Source organism: Sporothrix brasiliensis (assembly GCF_000820605.1).
Source record: "Sporothrix brasiliensis 5110 chromosome Unknown Cont15, whole genome shotgun sequence".
Classification (NCBI taxonomy): domain Eukaryota; kingdom Fungi; phylum Ascomycota; class Sordariomycetes; order Ophiostomatales; family Ophiostomataceae; genus Sporothrix; species Sporothrix brasiliensis.
Genome location: NW_024467134.1, coordinates 894026 through 919692, shown reverse-complemented (window position 1 = coordinate 919692; position 25667 = coordinate 894026). Strand labels below are relative to the sequence as shown.

Genomic DNA, 25667 nt, shown 5'->3' with positions numbered 1-25667 from the left:
GGTAAAAAAAGCCGACCCACTGTCGGTCCCAGCCTTTACGGCGGTTATTCTCGCGGAGAAACAGACGGGAGATTATGGACACACGGAGTGAAAGTCTAGACGAGGCGGGGGACCTGTATTTTATATTGACAGGTGAGAAGACAACACAAGCTTTCGGTTGTACCTGGAACTATAACCAAAGCGAAGCGAGGCGGAGATGAAAAAAAAAAAAAAAAAAAAAAACGTGACAGGAAGGAGAGGGAAAAGAGAAAAATAATAAGAAAAAGACACAACCCGCTTATTGTCAATATAGTCCCTCACTCGTTGTCAGATTGTCAGATTGGGCAATACAAAAGGTACTATCGACGGCTCGCGATTTCCGGTCAAATGAAGATGGTCGACCGACAGATGCAAGTGCATGCCAGAAGACGTGTTCCAGAAAACGTCTCACTCATGTCACGTTATTGGATGCCGTAAATATAGCCGGTTGGATCAGGTCATAAATATGTCTGCCGTGCACGTTTTCCCCTCGTTTTACCCGGAGGGGAAGTGAAAAGTAATTGACGGATTTAGGAAAATATTGACTGGGTGCTGTCCTTGTTTTGACAATCGTAGACTTTTGTTTGGCTCGTCTTGGGCATCAGAATATTGCTGCTCCATTATTCAATATTGAAGGATGTATGGTTTTGTATATATATACATTTTGTTATCATTAGCGACTTCTTTCATTGTCGCTACTTTTTAAAAGACGACAAAACGTAGAGCGAAGCTTCAATTAGCCATAAAATAGAAATAGAAATAATAGAAATAGAAATATTCGCTTGAAAAGTACGGCCGCCTATGACGTGCATGTATCTTGCTCAGGTGAATACGAAGTATTATGTCAGAGTCATGTCATATCATTGGCAAGCTCTGTCACGTTACCTCGTGCCACACAAAAGGCTGAGGCTGCAATGAGTTTTGTCTTACTCAGGGGTACGCGCAGCAGATGAGATGTGCAGCGCCAGGAGGGCCAGCGATTTGAGGGAGGATATTGATATGCGTATTGGGCAGTCTACGTTGGACAGGAGAACTTGCCAACTGCACAGTCCTTGTTGTACTGCTGTAAGGTGACCTCATTCGTCAGACTCCTCCGTCTTTTAAGAATATCGTACACTTTTTTTGTACAAGTCGCAATTTTTCTTTCATTGCCTGGAGAGAGATGGGGCGTGTGAACATGAAAAACAGACAAACCGAAGCAAGGTGAAGAAGATGCTGAATTGGCCGCAGGCGGGGGAAGAATACGAAGTATTTCGTAGGCGAAACACAAATGGACACGATGCTTTGTCACCAGAGGTGACGAACACGATCCTTTAGTATTTGCTTTTTTTTAGACAAGCCTCATTCCTCTGCCTTTGCCTGTATGGCGAGGCAGGCTTGGCAGGCTCGTGATAAAAGATAGCAAAAGAAAAAAGAAGAGGAAAAGTGGCGGCCGTTCTTGGCGTGAGGCAAAGCAATTGCGCTGTCTCCGGCTGTAGCTCAAGACAAGCACTTCTTAGGGGGCGCTGGGGGAACCACACGCGCCACAGAACTCTTTGGCAGCTTGGGTACAAACGGGACCCGAGCGAAAAAATAATAACGAGTTTGTTTTTTCCACCCTGCCGTCCTTTGTTCTTTTCGGCTTCAGGGGTCCAGTGACGTCATTGCCTCTCAACAAGAAATAATCCTTGCAAAAGCCTCCTGTTTAGCCCCCCCAAAGTGCCCGCGCCAATCAACGCCCGCCAACCAGCAAATCGATCCACAGAACAAACCAACCCCACGCAATGGCTGTTCCATGGCGGCCGGCCGCATTCTGCATTTGCATACATTCGTAATTCGTATGCATGCTGCCTTTCACAAACCACCATCACGTTCATGGACCATTCTGTATTCCCATAGAACATGTTGGTGTGAAACGGCAATCCACACGGTCACACACACAATTTAGTCAGGAGTCACGGTCACGGCCGTCCTTCGTATACATATAAAACGTAGTTTTGAAAGAGTCTCAATATACGGCGTACTCCGCACAGGAGGGAGAGGAACCAACGAGAACGAGCGCAACTAATGTCACGCATCAAGAAAACAGTCGGTAAGGGAATGAACAAAACGCACCGCAGATAAAACGCAGTCGTGTGAATGCAGTGCTATGCTGTGAGAGTCGCTAAAGTAACAACACATAAAACGGCAAGGCAATTTTGAAGGAACTTGTAGCAAAAGCAACGGCAATGGACGCTTGAACAAATCTCTCCTATTCCGACATGAGTGGCCAAGGTAACATCCACGGGGAGAGGCTGGGTAGCCGGGTATCAGAAATGACCAAAAGGCTTCTGAGGCCGCCATCACTGGTCGTCGACGATCCCTGGTCGTCATCCGTAGAGAAAAATCGGTATATGGAACCGGAGCGCAATTGGGTCGACATCTTGCCGTCTTCACCGAGGTCGATTGCTTGCGTAATGATCGCTAAATTGCAAGTAAAAAAAGGAACCCTCCGCGTCCATAACCAAAACGTGTGGGTATAAAGTGTTCCGAATCGTATCATCATCCAGTAAGACCGAGACAGGAAAGTTGGAAGATGACACGGGGGGGGAGGGGGGGATAATGGCTCGAGCGCATGTGTATCGTCTCTCGAGATGCTGCGAGGGAATGTGTTGTAATAAACCGTGGATGGAAATTTGTCAAGTGGTCATGCCGCGTCGTTTTGACGTAGAGTCGACATGCAAAGAATTCCACAAAACACCTTGTAGAAATATGACGAACCCTAAAGGAAAGACAATAAGGAAAGGCTGTAATATGAAGATATCAACGCAAAACGGGGACCGTTCCCCCAAAAAATCGCAATAGTAAAAGCCAAAAGTGTATCGAAGGCGCCGAGTAATGACCCAAAAAGACAAAAAAAATTCGTATCGGTACATCGAGGCAAAGTACAGCAGTCGGAGCGGGAGACTCATGGCGGAGCAAACGATGGGCCGGCCGTGCGATTCGTCGACTTGTAACGGGGTCCCCACGATACGCACAGCGATGGTTGGACGTGCTACTGCGCAGGCGCAGGCGGAAAGCTGTGTTCGCAGTTGACGTCATTGCAGCCGGTTTGCCCAAGATGGATGCAGAGCGGTTGCCACCGTAAGATTGTGGAACCGTAGCCATTCTTCCGCCTGCGTGGAAGCAGTAAGCGTTTGTCGTATTACCGCCGCCGTATCGTATCGTCCAATGTGAAGAGCCCTAGGCACCGGCTCGCCTTTACTGCCGCCATCAACCTCTACTTCGTACCTGCTGCAAACCGCCGGGACCTCGTGTCTGTCATTTCTTGCCGCGGCCGCCTCCTGTTGATGTGATCTTGCTTGTCGTCATGAGGTCGCCGATGTATTTCTGGAGGAATTTGTTGTTGTTGTCGAGCTTGTCGTGTTCTTCCTTGACGGCCTGGATTCGGTGGAAAATCATGAGCAGCGAGTCTTGGAGCATCTTTGCGTGCCTGTTTAGAAGAGTGTCAGTGTCAGTCGTCTGATATACAAAGTCAACGGCAAAACGACTGCATCGGTAGGTGGCTACGCACTTTCGGACTTCTGCGCGTGTTTGACGGCCAAGCTGCTCGAGGTCTTCGCTCGTCCGCCGTGGACTCATTGCGCGCACGTCGCCGGGATCTAATCTCGTCTCGATTGGTCGTGACGCTTCTTCGGAGTCGCGGGGCACGATGATGGTACCGCTGCTCTTGCGGTTCGGCAACCGAGGTCTTGTTGGTACCGGAGCATGAATGGTGTTGGCGTGTGTAGTGTTGCCATCGGAGGAGGTAGATGAAGAGTCGCTGCGTTCGATCGCGGGTGCTGTCGGGCGCGACGCAGTTTGGGAATCGGTGCCCTGGGCCTCCTCTTCGGGTATCGTAATGTGCGAGGTGGGAGGCTGTTCATCGTCCATGTTGACGTGTATGTTGGAAATCGGTGGGAGCAGGTACAGGAAGAAATGTGAGGCGACGTTGTTCGTTGTTCGGAAGCGGCGACGAGCTCGCTGCTTTCGGAACAGTGTGTTCGGTGTTGCTTAGTGGGTTGGTCAAGCGAATGTGGGCGGTGACGTGCTGTGAGAGTCGACGAAGAAAAACAAAGGGCGATGCGAAGAAGCTGGGGCCAGGACGCGAGGACGAAAAAGAAGAAAAGAGGAATGGATCGAAGAAGTAGCTGAAGAAAGGCACCGAAATGGGACAGAGATGGGAGGGCAAAATCAACAGACTAGGGAGCAAAAACAAGAGGATGGAGGATTAAAAAAAGAGGGAGAAACAGCGCAGAAATTGATGGGCGTCGTGGGCCTGAAACAGACAAAACAGGGTCCAGCGATTTCGTCAGCTGCCGAGTGCCAGGCGCTGGGTTCGCCACCACCAAACAGGAAACACGCTCACGCACGGGAAGCGGTGCACTGGGAAAACGTGGAAATAGATGACAAAAGAGGCGAGGCGAGTATTTGACGCGTGGTACGTGGAAATCTGAAGCACAACAGTTGCAAAAGGCAGCGAGATCACCAAAAAAGAAAGTTGAACCTTGAAAAAAGAAGGCACGAAGGAATACCGACGGAAACGAAGCTGCTCGGCTGGACAGTGCGACGTTTTGGCGATCAGAACGTCTCTTTCTTCGGCGCCAAACGTATCTTAGTAGCGGTGTTTGGTCGCTGTTGTGTTGAATTCTGAGGAGTTTGCTGGCCCGCTGGGGTTTTGGGTCGGGTTGACAGTGGCAGGGTCCACTAGTGCTGCAGGGTCATCGTAAGGTCAAGCGCCAGACTCAGTGTGTCAGTGCTGTGTCTCTGTGGGAGGAGGGAGGGTGGCTTCTGTGGGTTCACTGGCACTGGCTGAGCTTGAATTCTCGTTGACTGCAAAATGACGCCAGACTAGCCGCTATTATCGGTGGGGCGGCGGAGCGTGTCAGGTGGGTGTCTTGTTATTGCTAGGGTGGAATCTCAAGGCGGGAGGGTCACCGAGCCGATATTTTCGGGTTGCTGGCTTGCGAGACAGACCGCAAAGAACGACGATTGGATTGCCACCAAAACGGACGCGGGATGAGGCAGACAGGCTGCGGACAGCATGCAGGTGACTTAAGTGACTTCCGGGAGAGAATCTGTGGCTTTTCGTAGTGGTGCCTGTCAACAAGCACTGCATAGACCATAGAGCCACAGTATCTTCCAGTCGCGACGAAAAAGGGGGAGGTGTGGACCCTCTTGTCGACAGCAAATCAAGTGTGTGGGTTGCTTGTGGAGAGTAGAAAATGACGGTGTTGCTCACGACAATGGAGACATACACCAAAGAGACCCTTGCTCCTTGGACGACCGACTGCAGGCCTGTTCCTTGCCAGGCGGCTCTGGTTCTGCTTCGTAGTCGTTTTGTGCGTTTCCAAGGGTCGAATGCAGACCTGGTCGTCCAGTCTTCTTGGATGTCCCGTCTTCTTTTCTTGTTCCCACTTGATTCGACCCTCGTCTTTTGCCGTGTGTTGGCCAGCCGAGCCTGCCGATCCTGTTTCCTTCTGTTCACCGTGTCCGTCTCGTACAGTCGACTGTTGTGTTTCGGTGCTACCAGGACTCGGCTCTCATGAACTTTTCTGACGGCGCGAAAGTTGGAAGCCCTTGAAGCCGTTGCAGGTCGCGTAGCAAACGGATACTACTGTGGCAGTGTTGTAGGAGCTCGGAGTGGCAGAGGCAGAGAGGCTCAGAGGTATACCGTTGCAATCTGTCGTGACGGCTCGCACCCGCAAGCCACTCGACAGACAAGGAACGCCGGTTAGGCAGGTATTGGATAGAAGGCGTGCCTTTGTCAGATGCTCCGTACTTCGTACATTGTTAAGAATAGGGGCGCCGAGGCCAGGAGCAACATCGTGTGGTACACATACCCCTAATGTGGGTAAGGCGCTGAGGCAAGAATGGCATCAGTGGGAAAGGGAAGGAGCACTGTGGGCCACATATGAGGATCGGAGCCTCCATAGTCGCGGCGGTGGACGAGGAAAGCGCACTTAACCGGCGCGGCCACAGAGGGTGGGGGGAGAGGGGGAGGGGGACTCGGGGTGCAGACTTCACGATTTCTGGAAAGAGCTTATTTTGCCATCCAAGGAGCCAAGGAAGGAGCAAATATCGTAATTCTCGACATCCGGAAGGAGAGAATGGGGTCGCCTGTGGGTAGGCGAAGAACAACGGCTCAAGCGCGCTAAAGCCGATCGCAATCTGTTCAAGGATCTGGGGAATTGTGAGCCGACAGCGTGTTTTGCTATGAAGTATTTTCAGGGACCTAGGGGCCTGGGGCCATTGCGACTCCCGTTGTCCAGTCCAACTGCCTAATAACGGACCGGATTCGATGGTGAGCCTTGTCCAGACGACGAACGCTGGAAAGGAGTAGGGCAAGTGCAACTGACAAGGGACTTGCAAGTCTCACCGCACTGTCCTACACGGTGTACGAACTAGGAAACTGTTGTGTTGACATAAGCGGGGAAGCCTCCGCCGGTGGGTGCTGTGGCCCGCTCCTGCAGTCGCCGGCCGCCCAAAAAGAGATCGGCGCAAATCAAGTGACGCCACTGGATGGGAATCTTGGGGGGGGGGAAGATCCGTGGCCAAGTTTTTCCCTGCTTTTCAATCAAGGAGAGCGAAATAAGAATGTCGAAATTACATAGTAAAAGACAAAAGGCAAAAGGGACGATGCCGGGCAGAGGCAGCCGTAGAGTGGGAGAGTGGCTCAGTGGGCAGGAGTGTCTTCTTCGGTCAACATTGCCAAATTGGCCGGTCACGGCATCGTTCCTTCTTGTCTTGCTGTGGCTGCCTGCGCAAGGAGATTACAACTCGTCTTTACGAGTCCGCGGCGAGAAGGAGCGAACAACACGAGGAATTATCATGCAACTGCCGCGAGATCATATACTACTGACTTCAGAGGAAGGAGCGCCCAACATTCCATGGCAGACGACAAAAGAGACAAAAAACACTGAAAGTCGGGCCTGCTTCTTCCGTCACCTTTCCTGTCCACCGTCATTGGTCTCACGGAACATGATCCCTGTACGCCTTCTCGAAAATGCCCTTTATGTGGGCTCCACCTGGCCAAAAAAACGCGTACACACAAACGCTTTTTGGTGGAGATGTCCGCACTGTTACAGTGCTAAATTAAAGATTTCTTGCACTGAAAGACTGCTAGAACATTTTGTGTGTACGCCTTTTTTTGTCCAGGGGGAGGTGGGGTTGTCGTCCTCGACGGAGTATTCAGCCATCCCTGTTCCGTCGAGTTTCCGTCGCCTTACTATTACGGATACGCTGTGCATGACATCGTTACTTTATGCGCTGTCTCGAAGAAGCAGTACGACGTACGTAGTACAGTGTCGGAGTGTGCACGCCGTACTCCTCTCCGACAAATCCTTTACGTACGCTGGTCGTCCGGATGACGACCTTCAACGGCAAGGCAGCAAAGCCTCCGAGCCGTGTACTTTGAGGGTGGCTCTTGGAACATGACCGAGATGACGCATTCAGACGCAGGCAGGCAATGTCTCCCTCCGACTGCCACATCCTTTCTTACCCCCACACAATGCCGGAGCCCGCACGTCTGTACCCATGATGTTTATTTTTAAAACTCCGCGTTGGGAATACCCTCATTTTGCTCTCATCCGTTTGCCTTCTTCATGGCGAGTGATCTTGAAACAGAGGAGAAACAAGATGGAGACAATACGAGAAAAACAGGGCTTGAGTATTGGCTTCAAGGGGAGCCGCGGGAGCCTGTGGCACTTTTGTTTGACAGGACTGGCGCCAAAGTTAGTTCACAAGTCCGCCTGGCTCCCTGGTTATTTGAACTGGTCCACCGTTGACACAAAAGAACGAAAGAAGACGAAAAACTAGTACCGGCAATGCAAAACAGCAGTACATTCGCACGGCATAGACGATGAAACAAAACAAACGAACAAGCCTTCTTGCCCACAAGCCAGTGTGCCTTACCCTTGTCCCTATGGTGTCATGATCGTCACTGCTGGCTCGCCCACAGTGCGAGCTCTGCCAAGACGCCCACGCGTGCACTTGGGTCTGACATCTGAGACGTCAGGCCTGGTACAGGACTGGTTTCTGTAGACTGGTTTACAGTAGTCTCTCACGAGACGAAGCGTCCACACTGCAGTACCCTCGGGCAGTTAACAGATCGGCATGTTCCAGCGGCACAGCACTGTCTTCCAGTTGGCTGACCGGCTTCCTCCTTGCTCCGGGTTCTGCAGCCGGGCACCGGGCCTCGTTCTCCAAACACAAGAAACAGGTTTACTGTGTCACACCTTTACACAGTATATTATTAATTCTTTTTCCGTTACATTTCTCGGTCCCTCACCCTCGAGTGAAAATCATCGTCATTGTGTTATTACCGCTGTGTTGCCTGAGCCTTCACCTGCTTCATTGTCAGTTTATCCATTTTGCGGTGTGGCAGTCACACCCCCATCGTCCTGACCGCGGAGGAATGACACGTTCTCTCTGGTTGGGTATCGCCCGCCTTTTCCACTTTGATGATTCTTGGCTTTTTTGCTTGGATTGTCTTGGTCCCTGTCGGCCACGTTGACGTTGAAAAGCCTACTACGAGACTACGTATAACAGTAAAGCAGAAGGCGAGAGAAAAAAACGTCGGTCCTTATGATTGGCTGTGCGATTTCGTTCCCGACGACGGGCATGTTTTGGCGTTTGGCTTGCTTCGCACCCCTTTATCGGGAACGTAATTCTGACGTGCTTGCCGATGGTGAGGGTGAGTGTACCAAATGACTAACCATACGACGTATGTATTTCCGTACCCGGCGCCCGTATTTCCCGTACATGGCCTATATTCTTCACGTGCGTCAAAAGACCTCGGGCATCAGCACCAACATGTGCAGAATGAGTATACAGCCTCTCGAAAGTATCATAGCTTTGTCACTGATCGTGGACATTTAAATGCATGTATTAGCATATTTGTCTGCAGTGGGAGTAGCACAAGCGAAGAAAACACGGAAGACTATCCGCGCATACTTTGACTTGTGAGGATTTGCTAACAGCAGCGCCAAAAGTATTGTGCAAAACGGCACACTTGACATCAAGTTTGATGTACAAACCAGGAATGAAAAAAAAATGAAAAAGAAAAACAGTTTTTAAAACTAGGGGCAGATCACTACAGCTGTGACAATGCCTAGTTTGTGAGTTTGAAATCAAAGAAGGCCGTTTCCAAGCTCGTACCACCAAAGTGAACCTTAACCACCGCTGGTTTACGTAGGGTAAATATTCACTTAACGAGAACATGCACCTCAACAGGCGCCTGTTGATCTTGCGTCAGTTTGTGTTGTCTGCTGGTCTTCCAGTGGCAATGTTTCCGTCCTTTTATCCTATATCAGAATCGTGATTTGAATCGTGACATTCTCGGTGCAGTGATATGCCGTCCATTAGGACCCATTGGTAATGTACAAACTATGTATAGCGCATCAAATATATGACGCAATGACTTATGCCCGAAGGACGTGCTACTAATAAAGACGCGAGCCCCGGCCGGGTGTCCGACTCCTCCACACGGGCGTACCGTTCGAACCCTGTGTCGCAGATTTGGACTCCTGGCTTCGGCGTGACAGGCATCAGACGCGCATGCTATGGCCGTCTTGGTCTTTGCGGGTACTTGTCAAGCTGTTGCGACTCTGTCCGCGGTGAAGAGGAGTCGACTGATTGGGAGACTGTCACGGCCCTAGTGGAGAGAATATCGGGCAATACCGCTTCTGCTCTGTGATGAATGAGCGGCAGACGGACCGAGAAAACCGGTCTGGCCGTTGTCACTGGCATTGTCGATCTCAGCGGTCCTGACGCCGGCAGTAAACTGTTTGCAGACAATCGATTTGAACATCTTGTCACAACATGGTGTCAAGGCGACGAATTGTGGAAAACCAGCAAACCAGCAAGGGACGTGGCATCCTGAGGCACAATATAAAACAGAAAAATAAACCATTTTGCGGCAGCTGCCACACATCTTGCTTTGACAAAGGGACACCACAAGAGCCGAGAGGTACAATACCAGGCCACGCGTGTGATGCCGGGCCCCCGACCGCACGACAACTTGACGGCTGTGTACCAACCGGTGCCGGAGGAGTCATCATCGGCCTAAAGTAGCAGACAACGATATCGCGAATGGTTTGAAGAAGACACGGGACCAGCAGTGGAAGGCGAAAGTGCGAACGGCTCTTAATCGCCAGCGAACGAGAACGATACAGCAGAGGCAGTCTCCTTGATTTCGATCAGCCAGTAACATTGGGAAGGATAGATGGCGACGCCGATGTTGTCGCCTGCACGTGCAGCGGTTAGTACGGATGGGTGATCTAGTCTTTGCTCTCTCTTTCTATTTTATAATGTGCGATTCGTTCCCTTTTTAGCACGTAATTTTGCCATCGCTTCGTCGCAGTTTGCAACATATGCCGGTTGAAGAGACCATACGGTCTACACCTTAATCGACAGGAATGCCTGCATTCGGATTCATGGCAAGATGGTACAGCACCGGGCGTATCTACTCTACGTTACACCGTCCGATCTTGCCGCCATCTTGTGTCATGCTGCCGGTCGTTATTGATGCTAACCAATGCCGCTGCTTACCTGGGTATAATCGAACGTCCGGGAAAATGGAAAGGCGATTGTGCTGCGCTCAACACGATTGGAGTCGAGAGAGAGTGGCATGGAGAGACCAATATAAGGGATGACCATTAATGACACAAAATCAAAAGAGAGAAGTAAACGGCTGATGTGAGACGCCTGTAAAAGTACCAGGAGACAAAAGTCAGACGAGGGAAGTACGTACTAACCCGCCCTTTCACGTTTGTCCGACCTATCGACCTACGTTCTTGGCGTCCATTCCCTATCGGCCGATGGGGACAAATCTATTTCGTACAGCGTCATCGCCAGCGTCATCGCCAGCGTCATCGCCAGCCTCATCGCCAGCCTCATCGAATGAGAATGGTGCCGCAGAATGCATTTTCCGGACAATGCCTGGGTCTGATCTCGATAACCCTAACTTCTTTTCTCGCCCTCGTGTGGCCCTTCTGTGGGTCACGTTTGTTTCTTTTCGAAGAGGAAAAAAGAAAAGTTAAAAGAAAACACAGGGAGGCGCATTGCGCCCAAATAATTTCTCAGCTGTGCTTCTGATGCATATGATTGGGCCTGGCCCTGGGCATTCCTGTGCATGAAAGACTAGGCCACGTTTGGTCACAATTCTCAACGGCATATTTTCTTTGCCCTCGCTTCCGAGCACAGGGCTGCCAATATTGTATGTTGTACGATTCGTATTGGTTGTCTTGTCTCTGAACCGGCCCGCCCTGGCCCGACAGGGTCTCGAATCTCTCGAATGGCTAAAAATGGCCCACCCCTGTAACGCCACGTTCCTGCCCCTTCTCGGAGCTGAATAAGCTGCCTAGTTAGCGCTCGGCCGAGCCAGTAGTGGCCGCCAATATACCACAACGGTACAGATTATTCGGGATATCGATCAATAGTTTCTGTCAGGGAGGAGTGGATTCATGGGCCAGTTGTGCCGCAGACGACGAATGATTCTCGTCGATTGCAGCCACTCTACGCCCCCAACCCAGTTAAGGGGAAAGCCCAACCGCCGCAAAATATTGGCCGAGCCGACGGCTATCGGCAGTGAACGACGCGCTGGATTCTCATATCCCAGAAAGCATATACGAAATGCATGGCGTTTGCCAGAGGGCGAGAAAGGACGTGGTGTATGCATAGGGGGAGGGAGAAATGTGGAAATGAGGACATGAGGTAGGAAATGAAACGACTGTGCTGCTCAGTCGGCTTTTTTTCTTGTGATTGTGTGCTCTACTGTCCAACTCTTTCTTCCGTCTCTTCATTCTTTAGGGACCTCTGAAAATACCTACCACACGAAGACACTCTCGATGGAGACGGTCGACGCAGTCACGGCACAGATTGCCCTCGGGGCCAGCTGGGCCTACGACCTCGTCCGAACCCACGCCTCTTCCTTCTCCTACCAGCGCCTCGCACAAGACTCGCCGCCGTCGCCATCAGACAGCGCACAACGCGAGAGTTATGCAGCCAGAAGCCGGAAGGAGAAGCCATTCCTCCGCCTGGCAACACACCGCCGCCGATGGCTGGCGCTGACGTCGATGGCCGTGGCCTTGCTGCTGATGTGCTGGGCCACGGGCGTCTTTGTGGGACGAAAGCTGCACACGGATCCGTTTGCCGAAGCACGACGCCGGCTGACAAAGGACGAATACATTGATGCCGTGATGCGGAACCCGGTCGAGGGGCTCGTCGACGTCGCGCCGATCCAGAACCGGTGCCGGATGGTGGTCCAGAAGCCCGGGCTGGTGTGGCAATGCGATTACACCCAGGGTGGTCTCGGAAACTTGGGCAACTTTTGGGTCGGGTGCATGTTGTTTGGCATTGAATCGGGAGGTGAGTACGAGAATACGCGGGGGAGGGGGGGGTGAATTGTGGTACGGGCACAACATTTTGCCTTTGCAGAGACGCTGACCGGCAAGCCACGACGATTATCCTCCCTCGGGTCGGCATGCGCGACGACAACAACCTCATCAACAACGGCAACCGGGGCAACACCACCGACATGTCCTTGCTGTACGACCTGGACTACTTTATGGAGACGTGGCGGGAGGCCTGCCCGCAAGTCCGCGTCGTCCACTCGGCCGACGAGGTGCCCAACCTCGAGGGCGGCCGCGTCCTGACGCCGCACCAGATTCCCGGTCTTGAAATTGTGCGTCTGACCGTCGTCGACATTGGCTCCTGGCGCGTCCTGTTCGAGGACTGGCTGGCGAACCACACAAAGCCCGAGGACCTGGCGGCCCTGTCGCCGGACAGGCCGCTGCGCGTGCTCGGCAAGGGCCTGTTGTTTGCGTGGCACCGCGCGTCCATGGACCAGCAGTTTGCGTTTGCCTTTACGCGCATGTTCCGCTTCAAGCCGAGCCTGCGGCGGCTGGGGGCCGCGGCGCTCTGGGGCCTGGAGCAAAAGACGGGCCATCCAATCGTCTCGGACGCCATTCTGTTTCCGGACCTGTACGCCGACGTCTACGGGCCGCCCGCCCGCCAGCCCCTGTTCGGGCCAACGCGCCCTCCGCCACAGCGAGCCAACGTCTCGCTCATCAACCACCTCGAGCCCGGCCGCGTGCTGCCCCACGCGTTTATGGGCGCCCACCTGCGCACCGACAGCGACGCCGCCAAGATGCACTGGCCGGGCTACGACGCGCAGGCGCCGGTCTACCTCCACGAGGCCGTCCAGCGCAATCTGTCCACCATCTACCTGGCCGCCGGCACGCCCGCGTCCGTCGCCAAATTCAAGGCCGACGCCGCCCCACACAACGTGACTGTCTACACCAAAGAAGACGTACTGACCGACGATGACGACGTGGCCGCGTACCTGACGCTGACCTGGGACGGCCATGCCGTCATCGATTTCCAGGTCTTGTTGTATTCCAGCTACTTCACCGGCTTCGGTCAGAGCACCTTCAGCATGACCCTGGCGCTGCGGCGGTCGTCCATGCCCGATGCGGGGCCGAACCAGGTCAATCCATGGCGGCCGTTTACCAATGCGAGCTTTGAGATGCACCGGGACAACCTGTCGAGCGTCATTTGCGGCTTGCACGGCCAGACAATGGACATGATGTGGCCATAGATGCGGTGGTTTGGGGAAATGGGGCCATTTGGGGACACGGCGTTCGCGTTCATGAGTTGCAATTGTGTTTTAATTTTATTATTTCATCATGTACACGGAGCTTCTTGCATATTTACTCTCACGGCTATCAAAAAGGTAGCTCTGGTACTCTTTCGGCACAATATAATTTCGAAAACGTGAATTGCTGTGTACTCTGAACGTGCGTTACTTGCCAGGATTTTGAACTTGTCCAAAACGACGACGGGGGCCTGAACATCTTTGTTTACCAGGATACCTTTGAAATTGATGCCATTAACGACCAGGAGCATTCTGGGGTTTCTCACCCAGTTTTGAGCTCCCACTGTCTTCCACTGTAGACGGCAGGTTGATGGGAAGCGTTTTCAGCTGAAAGATTTGAGGAATTCCTTGGTCCGGCTGGGCGCCTGTATATATAAGGACCAGAAATATAATCCAGGGTAGCGAACTTATAAACAAATAGAGAATTATAGACTTCTATTGTCCATCGCACTTGGGACGGCGTACAAATGCCATATGAGATTAGTCATCGCCCAATACGGCTAGCGTGGTTTCAGACGTCTGATGCCTGGGCGCCTCATACCTATTCAGCCTACAGAAGTACAAGATACGTCAACCATGACATGGTGCGTCCGCACACACAAGTCACATCACAAATAGTTGAACACCAGTAGGACCATGGCCACATCTGCTCTTCTTGCGCACCAACACGTGCGCTCGACGCGAACATGGCACCCTCTGACACCGGCGCTGTCGAGATGGTCGCGGAGAGCCAGCAGCAGCCGCACGGGCACACAGCTCCAGATCCAGATCAGAAACAGCAAGAGGAGCAGGCACAACACGAGACAGGACTTGAACAGACGACACAGGAGGCGTATGCACGGCCACCGGCTCGACGACTCCTAATCCTCGTCAAGACCCGGCATGCAAACGCCGCGGCGGACGCGTGGGACAACCCCGACGCTCTGTTGGATCGTGCTGTCAGCTACCTTCAACGCACGTCTCTTCCGACGCTCACGCGCGAAGACTGTCGCCTGATGGCGGTTGAGCGCTGGAACCCGTACACGTTTGTGGTGTGCGACCTGTTTCACGACGACTACGACTTTGACACGGCACATTTGGACGACAAGCGGAACAAGCTGCCTGTTGTTGTCCTACGTTCGCGCCACAGCGACAACCACCCCTTCAAGCAAGATCCAGGCGCACCCGGGGGTTTGTTGGAGAACTTGGTGAACAAGAGTCTGCAGGAGGCGCACGAGCTGCATGGTTGGCGACTCCACCCTCCCTTTAAGATTGACCACAAAGACGGCATGTGCCCAGCGTACTACGCACCGCGGGCGCTGGGACGCGACCGTACATCTTGGCCGGCCGTTGATGTCACATATTCACGGTACCCCGGACGAGAGGACGAACAGCGATTCGATCAATAGGCGGAGGGGAGCAGAAAGATGCAACAAGCCGTGTCCTCTCCCCTTCATTCACGAGTGTCTTGATCAAGGTACATGGATTGCAAACACAAGAGGAAATATTAAATTAGAGTAAATATCAAATTGAACTTTGACCTGAGAATCTTCCCTAGGAGACGATGTCGATGGCGCCCTTCATTTCTCCACCAGCGCGGTACCCGTATCTACTCACTAGCCGATGCGGATTCGTCAGTTGTGTCCGGAGTAGGCAGGCTGTGTTCAGGACAATAGCCTCTGACAAGCATGAGGACAGAGAGTGCGTGGCCGATGGGATGCACAACGCCATCCGGGCATCCATTTATGATGTCGTGTCTGTAGGCCACGTCGCATCTTCGGCATCGCATCCGGCGCATGTCTCTGCACTATTAGCCCATTCCGATTGTCAGCCAGGACATACATAAAACAAGCGAGAACAAGACTGTTTCGTACGTACCGTTGTTTCGGTGTGGTGCTTATCCTGGCGTTGGTCGGATATGGTGCGGCAAGACCGGGGAATGGTAGTCGTGCGAGACAGCCCAAGAACGACAGAAGGACGAGTGTTTCAGAAAAGCGTATTGCAAACGAGTATTCCGTTCGATTTTGCAAAACGAATAGCCGGGAAAAGCACGGTAGGAAAGGACGATTCGACTTCTTCCCTTTGACAAAGCAAGAGAAGGCTGCCTATTTATGTTTTGTGCTGTTTGGAGGAAGCATTTCCTGACGCCAAATGACACCTCGTTTCCCGCCCCCAATTCGTCTTGCGTCGATGTTGCCTCGACGTGCAGGTGTTGCCCGCGACGCAACGCACATTTTCACTCGATTTCCCCCGCGGCTGCTGGCTGCTGCCTGTTGCAGAGCCGCATCAATTGTGCAGTCCAAATTCCATCACCGTCCACCGGGCGCTGGTAGTCGTTGCTGTGCGTTGTGGTCATCGAGTAACAGCGTAAAGTGGCACTGCAGTGAGCGGCCCAATTCACGCCTCTGAACGCTGAACCCGTCTGCCGCGATACTATTGCGTTTGCGTGTTGTTAGGTGCACCCACCGGACGTATCAAATCACAATCGCATGAACGTGGTCAGAAATACACTGCCTTTCACGGTTGATCCTTTGCATGGCACATCACTCAGCTTCCGGTGGTGGAATCATAGTATGCGACGTACACGACACCCCAACGGCGTCGTGTTGCGGTGAGGGATCTTGTCCGGAGAATCAGGTCTTTGTTATATGGTTCGAATGGCTGTCCGGGTTGATTTTGTAGGTGTTCGAATTCACCAGGATAGAGACGATCATGAGCTGCCGGTTCTTTACAAGCATGCCTCGCAACTGGCAGATCTCGTCCGGCTCCGTGAGACCAATCCCATGGTATCTGCTGCTGGTCGCACTGAAGGACCTGGTGCGTCGGGTGACGAACGAGCTCATTGGTACCATGTATCACACGATTTATGGTGATTCGTATGGAGAAGCAAGGGTAGTAAGGGATTTCATGCAAGATTGACTGCATTGATAGTATGTGTCACCTAAAACATCGCGACGCGTAACAACAATAACAATAACACAGAATTGTATAAATGAGACTAAGAAGCTAGGTGAACTAATGTAACCTCATGGTAAACATGTGGATAGAAACGGCTTGATTGTTCCATCTTCATGACTAGTCTACGCGATGCAAGAACAACAAGAACAATAAGTCTGAGGAGCTGAACGGATCAATAGCTGATCTGATGTCTGTCCGCTGTGCAGCGTTGCCCTCTGTCAACAGGTGGCAGGCGGCGGCTAAGACTATGGATCCGGGGTCACATGTCCGCGGTTCAACGGCACATCATTCACAATCGTCTGTTCGTTTGTAGTCATGTGCGAGGAGTGACGATGGCAGGCTCTCTTTGTTTTATCTGCTCGCGGTTATGTTGCGGGCGCTGTCGCACTCCTGATGTCTGGTCGAATATGCAAGCAACCGCATTTGTGTCCCGGGTCCGTCGGGGATGGAATTGGATGTGGTGATGGGAACAGAGTTCACAACATAGGAATGCTGTTAGTATAGTGAGTCTTCCCGAAAGTCGTTCATAAAGTACATGACGTCATTACTTGAAGCACACCTGCTCGACCGTGCATCTCGTGCAACTGTCAAACTTGGAGGCATGCTTCTAGACAATGGCCAAGAATGGTAGGGCCGTGATCGCAGCACCACTGGATTGTTGTAGACGCGGACTTGTTGACATTTTAACTTGGACGTTGTGGGAAGGATCTTGTCTGAGACTGCGTCTCACGGAAGTGGCCATATTCCATGTTTTGTCACTGCAAACAAATCGATTTACCCTATTTTTGGAGAGTGTCTAATCGCACCCAAACGACCAAGACGCAAGCTTGTCTAACCAGGAGTAACGGGTGATGTCAAAACGCCAATAAAGCCACAAGATCAGGTAGCCGTGCTCGCCAAAGTACGAAACCAGATGATCCTGTGATTTCCCAGGATTCCCAAATTCATTTTGGTAGAGTTGATGTTGTTGCAAGTGCTGTTGTGCCTTGTGCCTTAACCCATGCCATTCCAACGAGGCTACTCTGCCGACTGATGACTTTCATTGGAGGTTCTCTGTCAACTGCGTCGATGAGTCTGGTCGACCTCATGTACCACACTATGAGTGAGATAAACCACCAGTTTGCTTTCATGGGGTTCGTGTTCATGTCCTGCTGGTTGGCTTGCCCTCCGCGTAGTGTGCAACTGCATGCAAGACTTGGGCGTCGGCCAAACAACGGACCTTCATCTTGGATTTGCAGATCATGTTCCTGTGCCGTACCTGTCTTTGAATCCGGACGAAATGCGCTGTCCGTCTTTCGCAGTGAATATCGCCCTCGTCAACAGGACTTTAGAGTCGATGCGCAGACGTCTCATGAACCGGGTCTCCGCACATTTGATACTGGTACCGTCAATCCACTGCTTTTATCCCGCTGCACCAACGGACCTGTGAAGCTGTGCATTTTTCAGGTCAGGGTCAGAGTCAGGGTTCTGTTCTTTCGGCTATATCCTTGGCTTTCACGACACGAATAATTCAGGCAGGTCAAAATGCACAACGTTTTCCAGCTCTACCAAAGTACATCGAAGCGTGCGATATCTCTGTTCTCTCAACGAACGCGCTTTGGAAGATGCCGATGGTGGCATGGCTCGTGGTGCGGTTTATATTGACTTGACCGGCTTTGCAGTCTCTATTTAATACAACCGCCACAGGTCAGCCCATTCCACTGCGTTGTCGTCTCTGGGCTGTCAATGTTTGGTGATGAGAGCACGCCATTTGTGAAAAGGGTGCACTTTGATCGTCCTCCGATCGACAGGAAACTGACAGGAAACTGACAAAAGGAGATCCTGGGGTTGACCTGCGCCTGGCATAGTGCAGGCATGTGGGTATTCTTTTACCGCTGTCAACGGCTTAATGTGGGCGCCGAGCAGTACAAGACTGCTCGGCGCCCACATTAAGCCGTTGACAGCGGTAAAAGAATACCCACATGCCTGCTCTGGTCGAAACGGCGTCAGAGTCGAAGTTTCCGGAAGAGGTGGAGAGGTGGACGAATTGGGTGGTTGGGTCGTCATCAGAAGTTAGCATCATGTTGAGTTGCTGCTATATCAAGCCTGTCCACAATCAAATCATGACAAGCCACTTGTGCATGAGGCGGATGGCCGCTGCCACTGTTGTGAATTGTACCAGTCATGTTTCCAGGGAAGACATTGTTTCTTCACTGCAAATCTGTCTCTTGGCCGACAGCGGATCGATCCAGCCGCTCAAATCCTCAAAATTAAAAAAGACCGACGAAGCTGTGAATCTACCACAGACTGACACTCTGACTCATGAAGGCGATAGAGGAAGTGTGTGACCTGGCGGTGCTTGTCGTCCAAACGTTCTATGCCCAATATAGAAGTCGATGCTTTCCGTGACGGTCCACTGCGTTGTGACGATGGATTTCCACTGGAGGCCGGCACGATGAGCTAGGCCTATGGATGTTGCCACCATTTGGTAACAAGACATCAGAGTGGTGGATAGGCTGAACACAGAACTTGTATGACCAGGCACATGTCCATAGAGACGTTCATGTTAGGTTGACCGCCTTGATACGACGAGCTGGTCTACCCAAGATAACTGGACTCGCCTGGTGTTTGACATTGGAGAGGCTGATGGCCAACTTGTGAGTGGCGGGGGGCGTGACGATGCAAGTACGTCTTTCAGTTTGAATATAGTCTCCACGATGATTTCAATTCGGGTATATGCCATCCGTTTTGCCCAGTGGCTCTGGTTCGAGTGAGCTTGGCCAGAATCTGGGTCTTGCCCTGGCACCAAGTCAAGTATTCAACATCAAATTCAGAGTGGTTGTCGACGACCTGGGGCTGTGGGACAGGTCCTCGAGGCACTTGGTGAAGGCCCAGAATACGGCACAGAATATCCACGTTGAACTTGCACGCCTGAATTTATCGTGTGTCAGAACAGGGACTGGCAACTCACTTCCAGAAGCTATGTCGTGGATGTATTCTGAAGCCATGGCTGGACTGTCGCAGCACTGTGGCTTTGTCCACTCGTGGCCCTTCGCTTGACGAACAGCACTCCCACTGAGGCAGAATGCGGCGCTGTCTGTATCAATGGTAAACTGCAGCATTCCAGATAATGCTATCCAGTGCTGACGTGCTGAGGAAAACATCCTACTCCGTGTTCCGTATACGGTTTCTTGGGAATGCAGAGAACTGCTTGCTCATCTTTAACAGAACGCAAGAAAAGGGCGTGGACTGCAATCCAGGTTGGATGTCCCGCTTTCAGAAAAGACCCGACGTCTTGCAGGCGTGCTTTGATGCAATATAAGCCACCGTGTCAAGATGAGAATATCCAGACTTTGTGGATATGTCAATGTTTTCGGGACTTTCCGGGACGTCGGCTCGACATCGCTGCGCGTGCAAGGCCCGCTCAGCTGGCCGGTGTACGGTTCTCACTTGTGAGTCCGGTCTCGCTCTGCACGCTCGGAGAATCGGGGCCCGCATTAGAAACTCGGCAGCGTGTTGTTTGCGATGCACGTTCAAGTTGGCGGAGCGCACTGCTGTGCGGCTTCTGGGAACCGCGTGGTCCTTTTGGATACGGTCCATGACTTGCTCGAGCCGCTTGCCATTGGCTTGGAGGTCCTCATAATTGGACAAATGGTAGGCGGAGGCATCATGTGATGCGGCGTCGGGGAACGGCTGCTTCGCTTTGCATTTGGTTGGCGTGGCTGGCGCGTCGGCGTTATCGGAGGTCTGGCGACGGCCGTGGATGTCCGTATCATCACCTCGGACGACCATGTCATCGTGAGATACACTTCTGGGGGTGGAAAGAACAGAACACATTGGTGAAGAAATGCTCCATTGTTAACATCCGACTTTTTCGTTCTGGATGAGATATCTCCCGCTTCGTGGCATATCTAACGAGTATTCCCAGACATGGAGACAGGAAGCGAGACGACGTCCATAGACCTGGTTCGTCGTAACGTTGCCAACATGCCTTGTCGGCGCGGGCCAGGCCCGTCGGCCATTTGTATAAAAAGACGCCATTTATCGGCGTACGGGTCTGCCTGTTCCATTGTCTTCAAAGCGAGGACTGCTTTCCGCACATCTTGGTACCAGTTTTTGTTCACAAAGAAGGGCGTCAAAGTGGGCTATCCACATGTCGCAGTTGGTGTTCAGCCAAATCAACTCGTCGCGGATCTTTTCATACCGAGCTCTTCTATCATCGGCGTGTCCGGCCTCTAAAAAGGCCCGTAGCCCCCCCATAGTCGCCGGCTCCCACGATAAGACGTCTATACTTGTAATGACCTGGCTGCGTACGATGGTCGCGCTCGTTTGCGTCTCGCGTCCGGCGGATACGACTACTTGAAGATGAGTTTGTGTGTCTCGTTTGACGGGGCGTTTGTTTTTACGTACCTGGGGTCGCGTCTATCTGGGGCGCAGCGTCGCCCGTGGAGTACAGCAGTGCGGGCACGAGATCGCTCACCCGCCTCCGACACCGTCACCTGGCTGGTGTATGGAGGAGTGGGCGAGCCATGGAGTGAGTCGACGGCAGGCCGGCCAGGCGTGGAGGGAGGCATGGTGATTGTGATGAGTTGAATAGCAACTATCTTGCGAGTAGACTGTGAAAACGGGTCGAGTTGCAGGAAGCGCTTGTGAGGGATGGGAAGAAAACAAGCTGTACTTTTGAACACAACTCTCTAAGTCGGGCTTCTTGATATCCGACTGTATCGCAGATAAAAAGATCACTGGCATGTAACCACCGCAGCAGCTGTTTCACGCTGACATTGTGACAGGTGGGCGGATGCAAAATCAAGTGAGGATGACAGGTTTTTACTTGCTTTGATGGACGAAGCCACCATCTCAATTCCTTCCCTTTGATTCCGCACCCAATCAACGCAGGAAATTTCATTTTGAGGAGTATGACTCTCATCATAAGGTCTTGGGATTACTTGATAGCCGGTTTGTCCTTGTTGTATGAACCGTAATGGGAGATGACTTTCACTGCCTCCCAAGTAGCGCTGGCAATAATTTCATGCTTCCTCCGGATAATTGGGGTTGACGAGATACGACAGCACCGCCCATATGGCCCTTCTCATGCGGTTTGTGGACGTTTGTGTCAAATTTGGCACCAGTGCAACCATTGCGAGTATGGGCATCATCACTGCATAAGGTACAATTGCCTTGGCTGTCTTGGTCTTTGTTCTCGTCTGCTGGTCCAACAGTCTCCCTGCGACGGCACCAACAGAATGTCGTCCCAAGTTTCAGAGCCGCTGTAGATATTTCGACATAATATCTGAAACCCTGGCTGTCTTCTTTTCCAAGGCAGGACACACTCGAGTCATTAAAGTTCCGTCTGTTCCTCGGTGTTGTATCTTCTCATGTGTATGCCTCGCTATTTTCGTTTATCTTCGTTTCGTCTTTTCAAAGCCATCCGGGGCGAACACCTCGACGTCGTGGACGTTTGGCCACTATTCGCAACCAGTATTCCAGGTCATGTCGGTAGCTGTTCATAGCGTCTTGGGTTCCGCTTACGACAAGGCTGGGCGTAGGGACGCAAGGATTAAGGCGAGATCGAGAAACTGTGGTGCTGGAGAGGTTTCCATTCCACCAGGGTGTTGATTGTGGTGTTTCAGGGCGATTTTCAAGACAAAAAGGTGCACAAAGCCGGCTTCATCGTCCTTATGTATTCGTCTGCAGAATCTCATGTCGTGGCGAATCGGGGCTCACCGCCGAATGCTAGTCCGAGCATACTCATAGTCTCTGTAACCGGAGGAAATAATGGCGGGGGTAAAACGTGGCATGTCGGTCAGCAGACGCACATGGCCGTTGACGTCACTGTCACATATCTCTGACTCCGGGTGCTTGCTTCATCCAAGTCCCGATTGGGCGAGTTTCGGCTCTGCAATGGATTATGCCAGCCGGGTTCACTTCATTGCCGTTCGCTGACAGACATGCTGCATTTCTTCATGGGTACATGAGGACGTGCGGGCCATAGTGGATATTTTCATGCGATTGGTCCCACGTCATGTACCGAGTCTTGTTTTTCTGGGGACGACTCCGTTGTACGGTGCACCATAGCCTGTGTCCCGGGCGAGAGGCGCCGATGTGGTCACGCGACGCCGTGACGGAGTGGTTGTGACTGGGCCGGCTCGGCTAGTTAGTACGCGAGGCGGCCGAGGGAGGATGTGGTGTGCTGAGAGCCGTGAGCCGAGCTGCGTACCCGGATGTTGTGCCATGGGGCTTGAGAGTGCCATGGCACTGGCTGGCATGGCCGCGGGAGTTGTCCGGTGGTCGGCGTAAACATTCTCTTGTAGGGTTTGGACCGTGGCATGGATGCCTGATATGTCCCGTGCCATGCGAGGTAGTGCTGCGGTGTTACTGGTCGCCTGATCGGACAAGGCCGGGAGTATTTGTTGGATCGGGGTTTGTTGTTTCGTGTCGCTGGCCTCGATGAGACTGTGCCGATGGCTCAGTTCGTCGACGAGAACGGCCGGCGTAGTGTCACAGAGCGCCAGTTTCTATTTGGTTCCACATGAAGCCGGTAAAGGTGACGCCGCGTCTCTCTTCCACAGTGCCCTTGTCGATGCGATGCATTTGCATCATGAAGTGGAACAGGACGTGACGTGACGTCAAGTCGAAGTTTGCCATGAAGATGGCACTGTTCTCTTGCGAGTGGACGGAAGGAACAACCATTTTGAGTCCTGCTTCATTGGCGTAAATGGTAGCCCTGTCGATTGCGGTCTCGTGTTCCACGTCTGTGAGGTGTTGCGAGTCCCCGAATACAACGCAAATGATGGCGGTTGACAGCACCTCCTGGGGTCGGACAATGTACATGGGACGTAAGCACGAATAAACGGGCAATTCTTCGCCATCTGGTTGATGTCCTGAGGTTGACGTCCTGAAAAACGGCAACAGTGTAAGTTGATCACTAGGGGGACGATTTTCACTGCAATATATACCTAGTGGCACGCTTCAGTACAACGTAAGCTGCCAATGGCTAAATGGCTGTGGACTCACTGGAATTGGGCTCGGCCACTGTGTAGCGTCTTCCTCGTTGTGCCCATCAAGTGAAACGCAACTGCAGCATTCAGTATGCCACATGACTGTGGGTGTGCGACATGATACATGTAAAGGCGAGCAAGGTGTAAGCATTCAAGTGAACAAATATATTGTAGGAGGAAATACACACAGAAAAGTGTAAGAGGGAAGTATGAACGTAGAGTGTGAAACTATAATTGGCAGATCACCAACACTGGCGAAGAGCGAAGTTGGTTGATGAAAGAGGAGAGAGGAGGGTCGAGAGAGTGCGAGGGGAGGTGGGCGACGCCAGATATTTATACCCCAGCGGCAGGCGGACACGGAGGCAGGAGGTCCGCGCAATCAGCCATGACAAACAGAGGGCAGGGGAGTGACAAACGACAAGTGAGCAGAGATCAAACGACATGTGAAGCGCTGTTGACGGCGTGCGGAGGGTGTGAGTGCGTGGATGTGCAAGTGCTCAAACAAAGTAAAAGTGAGGCAGAGTTGGCCGCGAGGTGATGGGGTTGTGTAAACAAAACAGTAAGGGGCTGCACAAAAGAGCAGCTACGGGCGAACAATATACGCTGTCTTTTGTCAGATAGCATTTGTTGTGGCTACACTTTAATGCCTTGCAGGAACGGGGTGCCGGTCAATCTACGGTGAGGTAGTCATGACACGAACGTGGTAGGAGACTTGAGACGAAGACTGTAAGTGGTAGATGCTGTTGTACTGAGTCCTGCGTGACGACAGTTTCATTGCGAGATGAGTTTAAATGCAGTCTAAAATCCAAGGGCAGTAAACAAGTATTTGATAAATTTATAAAACCAAAATGACACGTTGACGTAAATGCACTGAATAGGTTGTCATTCAAAATTCATAAATGCAAAAAGACAATCCGAAAAGTATCTGAGAATTATTGTATGTTGAAACAAACAGAACAAAGGAGAAAACCAACAACAAAAGGAGACAAGCAACAAGATCAAAAAACCACCCAGGAAACAATGACGCCTCTGTACAGCACGGCCGCTATCTACACGAGTGTGCATTGTCCCAAACAAAGGAAAGGGGAGAAAGATAATAAGGGAGAGGAAGATGCTGTAAACAACGTTGTCCATCAACTACAGCACCCTCACAGGATCCGGCGCCAGACAGACTCGAGCACCGGGTGCCACAGCATGGTCAGCACGACAATCAGCCACTCCAGCACCTGGATCGACTTGCCGCCCGAGACGTCAATGGCCGTCGCGGCGTTGGAGATGTCGCTGCCGGGCAGCGACGTGCCCGCAAACAGGAGGGCCCGGACCGCGACGGTGGTGGCAATGGCCGCGGCCAGGGCGGACATGATGGCGCCCGTGGTCAGCAGGACGGCCGCATGCCAGGCGTTGCGAGTGTGCACGAACTCCTTTTCGTCGGCGTAGTCGGCCGGGTCGGCCGAGTCGGCGCCGCGGGAGGCGAGACGGTGGGTTAGCAGGCTGCCGGCGGCGCCGACAAAGCAGAGGGCGCTGAGGAAGAGCGGGACGTAGACAATGGCCAGGACGCCGCCGGGGCCGGTGCTGCCGCTCTGGATGCCGGCCGCCAGGGTGAGCAGGGGCTGGAGCGCGCTGGGCGCGACGGTGGCGGTGCCGGGCAAGAAGAACTTGGTGGAGGGCGAGGAGGCGTTGACGGCGATGGCCTGGGCGACGGTGCCGGAGCAGGTCAGGTTGGCGGGGTCGGTGCCGGCGCAGAGGCCAAAGAGGCCGACGTGGACCTCGGCCTTGGAGGCGTTGTTGGCGAGTCGGACGACGTAGAGGCCGGGAATACCGGGCGAGGTGGAGATGCAGCCGACGAGAACGAGAATGTAGAAGACGACGATGCAGATGGCGAGGAGGGCGGCGATGCCCTGGCGGAAGTCTGGGACGTGTTAGCGGTGAGAGGCAGATGGATGGGGAGGGAATGGGAAGGGGGATGGGAGGGGGGATGGGAAGAGAGGACCGATGCCATACCTTTGCGAGCCAGCATTATGAATTAGAAAAAAGTAGCAATGGAAACAAACAGTAAAGAAATGAGAGTGATCGTGTGATTG

At 52.6% G+C, this 25667-nt stretch overlaps 7 protein-coding genes across 7 annotated transcripts; 3 read left to right on the top strand and 4 right to left on the bottom strand.

Annotated features, from left to right (window-relative positions):
- Window positions 1-3297: 3297 nt before the first annotated feature.
- SPBR_06206 (bzip transcription factor) lies at window positions 3298-3909 on the bottom strand (the record flags this gene model as incomplete). Its single annotated transcript, XM_040764468.1, has 2 exons — window positions 3298-3469; window positions 3551-3909. 2 exons carry the CDS (start codon window positions 3907-3909, stop codon window positions 3298-3300), a joined length of 531 nt encoding a protein of 176 aa, XP_040622062.1.
- Window positions 3910-11864: 7955 nt separating this feature from the next.
- Window positions 11865-13615, top strand: SPBR_05790 (uncharacterized protein; the record flags this gene model as incomplete). The annotated part of the gene is made up of 2 exons (XM_040764053.1): window positions 11865-12384; window positions 12471-13615. 2 exons carry the CDS (start codon window positions 11865-11867, stop codon window positions 13613-13615), a joined length of 1665 nt encoding a protein of 554 aa, XP_040622061.1.
- A 743-nt stretch (window positions 13616-14358) lies between these two features.
- Window positions 14359-15060, top strand: SPBR_06184 (uncharacterized protein; the record flags this gene model as incomplete). Its single annotated transcript, XM_040764446.1, has 1 exon — window positions 14359-15060. The coding sequence occupies one exon, from the start codon at window positions 14359-14361 to the stop codon at window positions 15058-15060; it is 702 nt and encodes a 233-aa protein (XP_040622060.1).
- Window positions 15061-20012: 4952 nt separating this feature from the next.
- Window positions 20013-20380, bottom strand: SPBR_06273 (uncharacterized protein; the record flags this gene model as incomplete). The annotated part of the gene is made up of 2 exons (XM_040764535.1): window positions 20013-20057; window positions 20120-20380. 2 exons carry the CDS (start codon window positions 20378-20380, stop codon window positions 20013-20015), a joined length of 306 nt encoding a protein of 101 aa, XP_040622059.1.
- A 573-nt stretch (window positions 20381-20953) lies between these two features.
- On the top strand, window positions 20954-21181 carry SPBR_06302 (uncharacterized protein; the record flags this gene model as incomplete). Its single annotated transcript, XM_040764562.1, has 1 exon — window positions 20954-21181. The coding sequence occupies one exon, from the start codon at window positions 20954-20956 to the stop codon at window positions 21179-21181; it is 228 nt and encodes a 75-aa protein (XP_040622058.1).
- A 1427-nt stretch (window positions 21182-22608) lies between these two features.
- SPBR_09224 (uncharacterized protein) lies at window positions 22609-23278 on the bottom strand (the record flags this gene model as incomplete). Its single annotated transcript, XM_040767350.1, has 2 exons — window positions 22609-23041; window positions 23118-23278. The coding sequence occupies 2 exons, from the start codon at window positions 23276-23278 to the stop codon at window positions 22609-22611; spliced, it is 594 nt and encodes a 197-aa protein (XP_040622057.1).
- A 1456-nt stretch (window positions 23279-24734) lies between these two features.
- On the bottom strand, window positions 24735-25603 carry SPBR_06127 (uncharacterized protein; the record flags this gene model as incomplete). The annotated part of the gene is made up of 2 exons (XM_040764389.1): window positions 24735-25495; window positions 25588-25603. The coding sequence occupies 2 exons, from the start codon at window positions 25601-25603 to the stop codon at window positions 24735-24737; spliced, it is 777 nt and encodes a 258-aa protein (XP_040622056.1).
- Window positions 25604-25667: the final 64 nt, after the last annotated feature.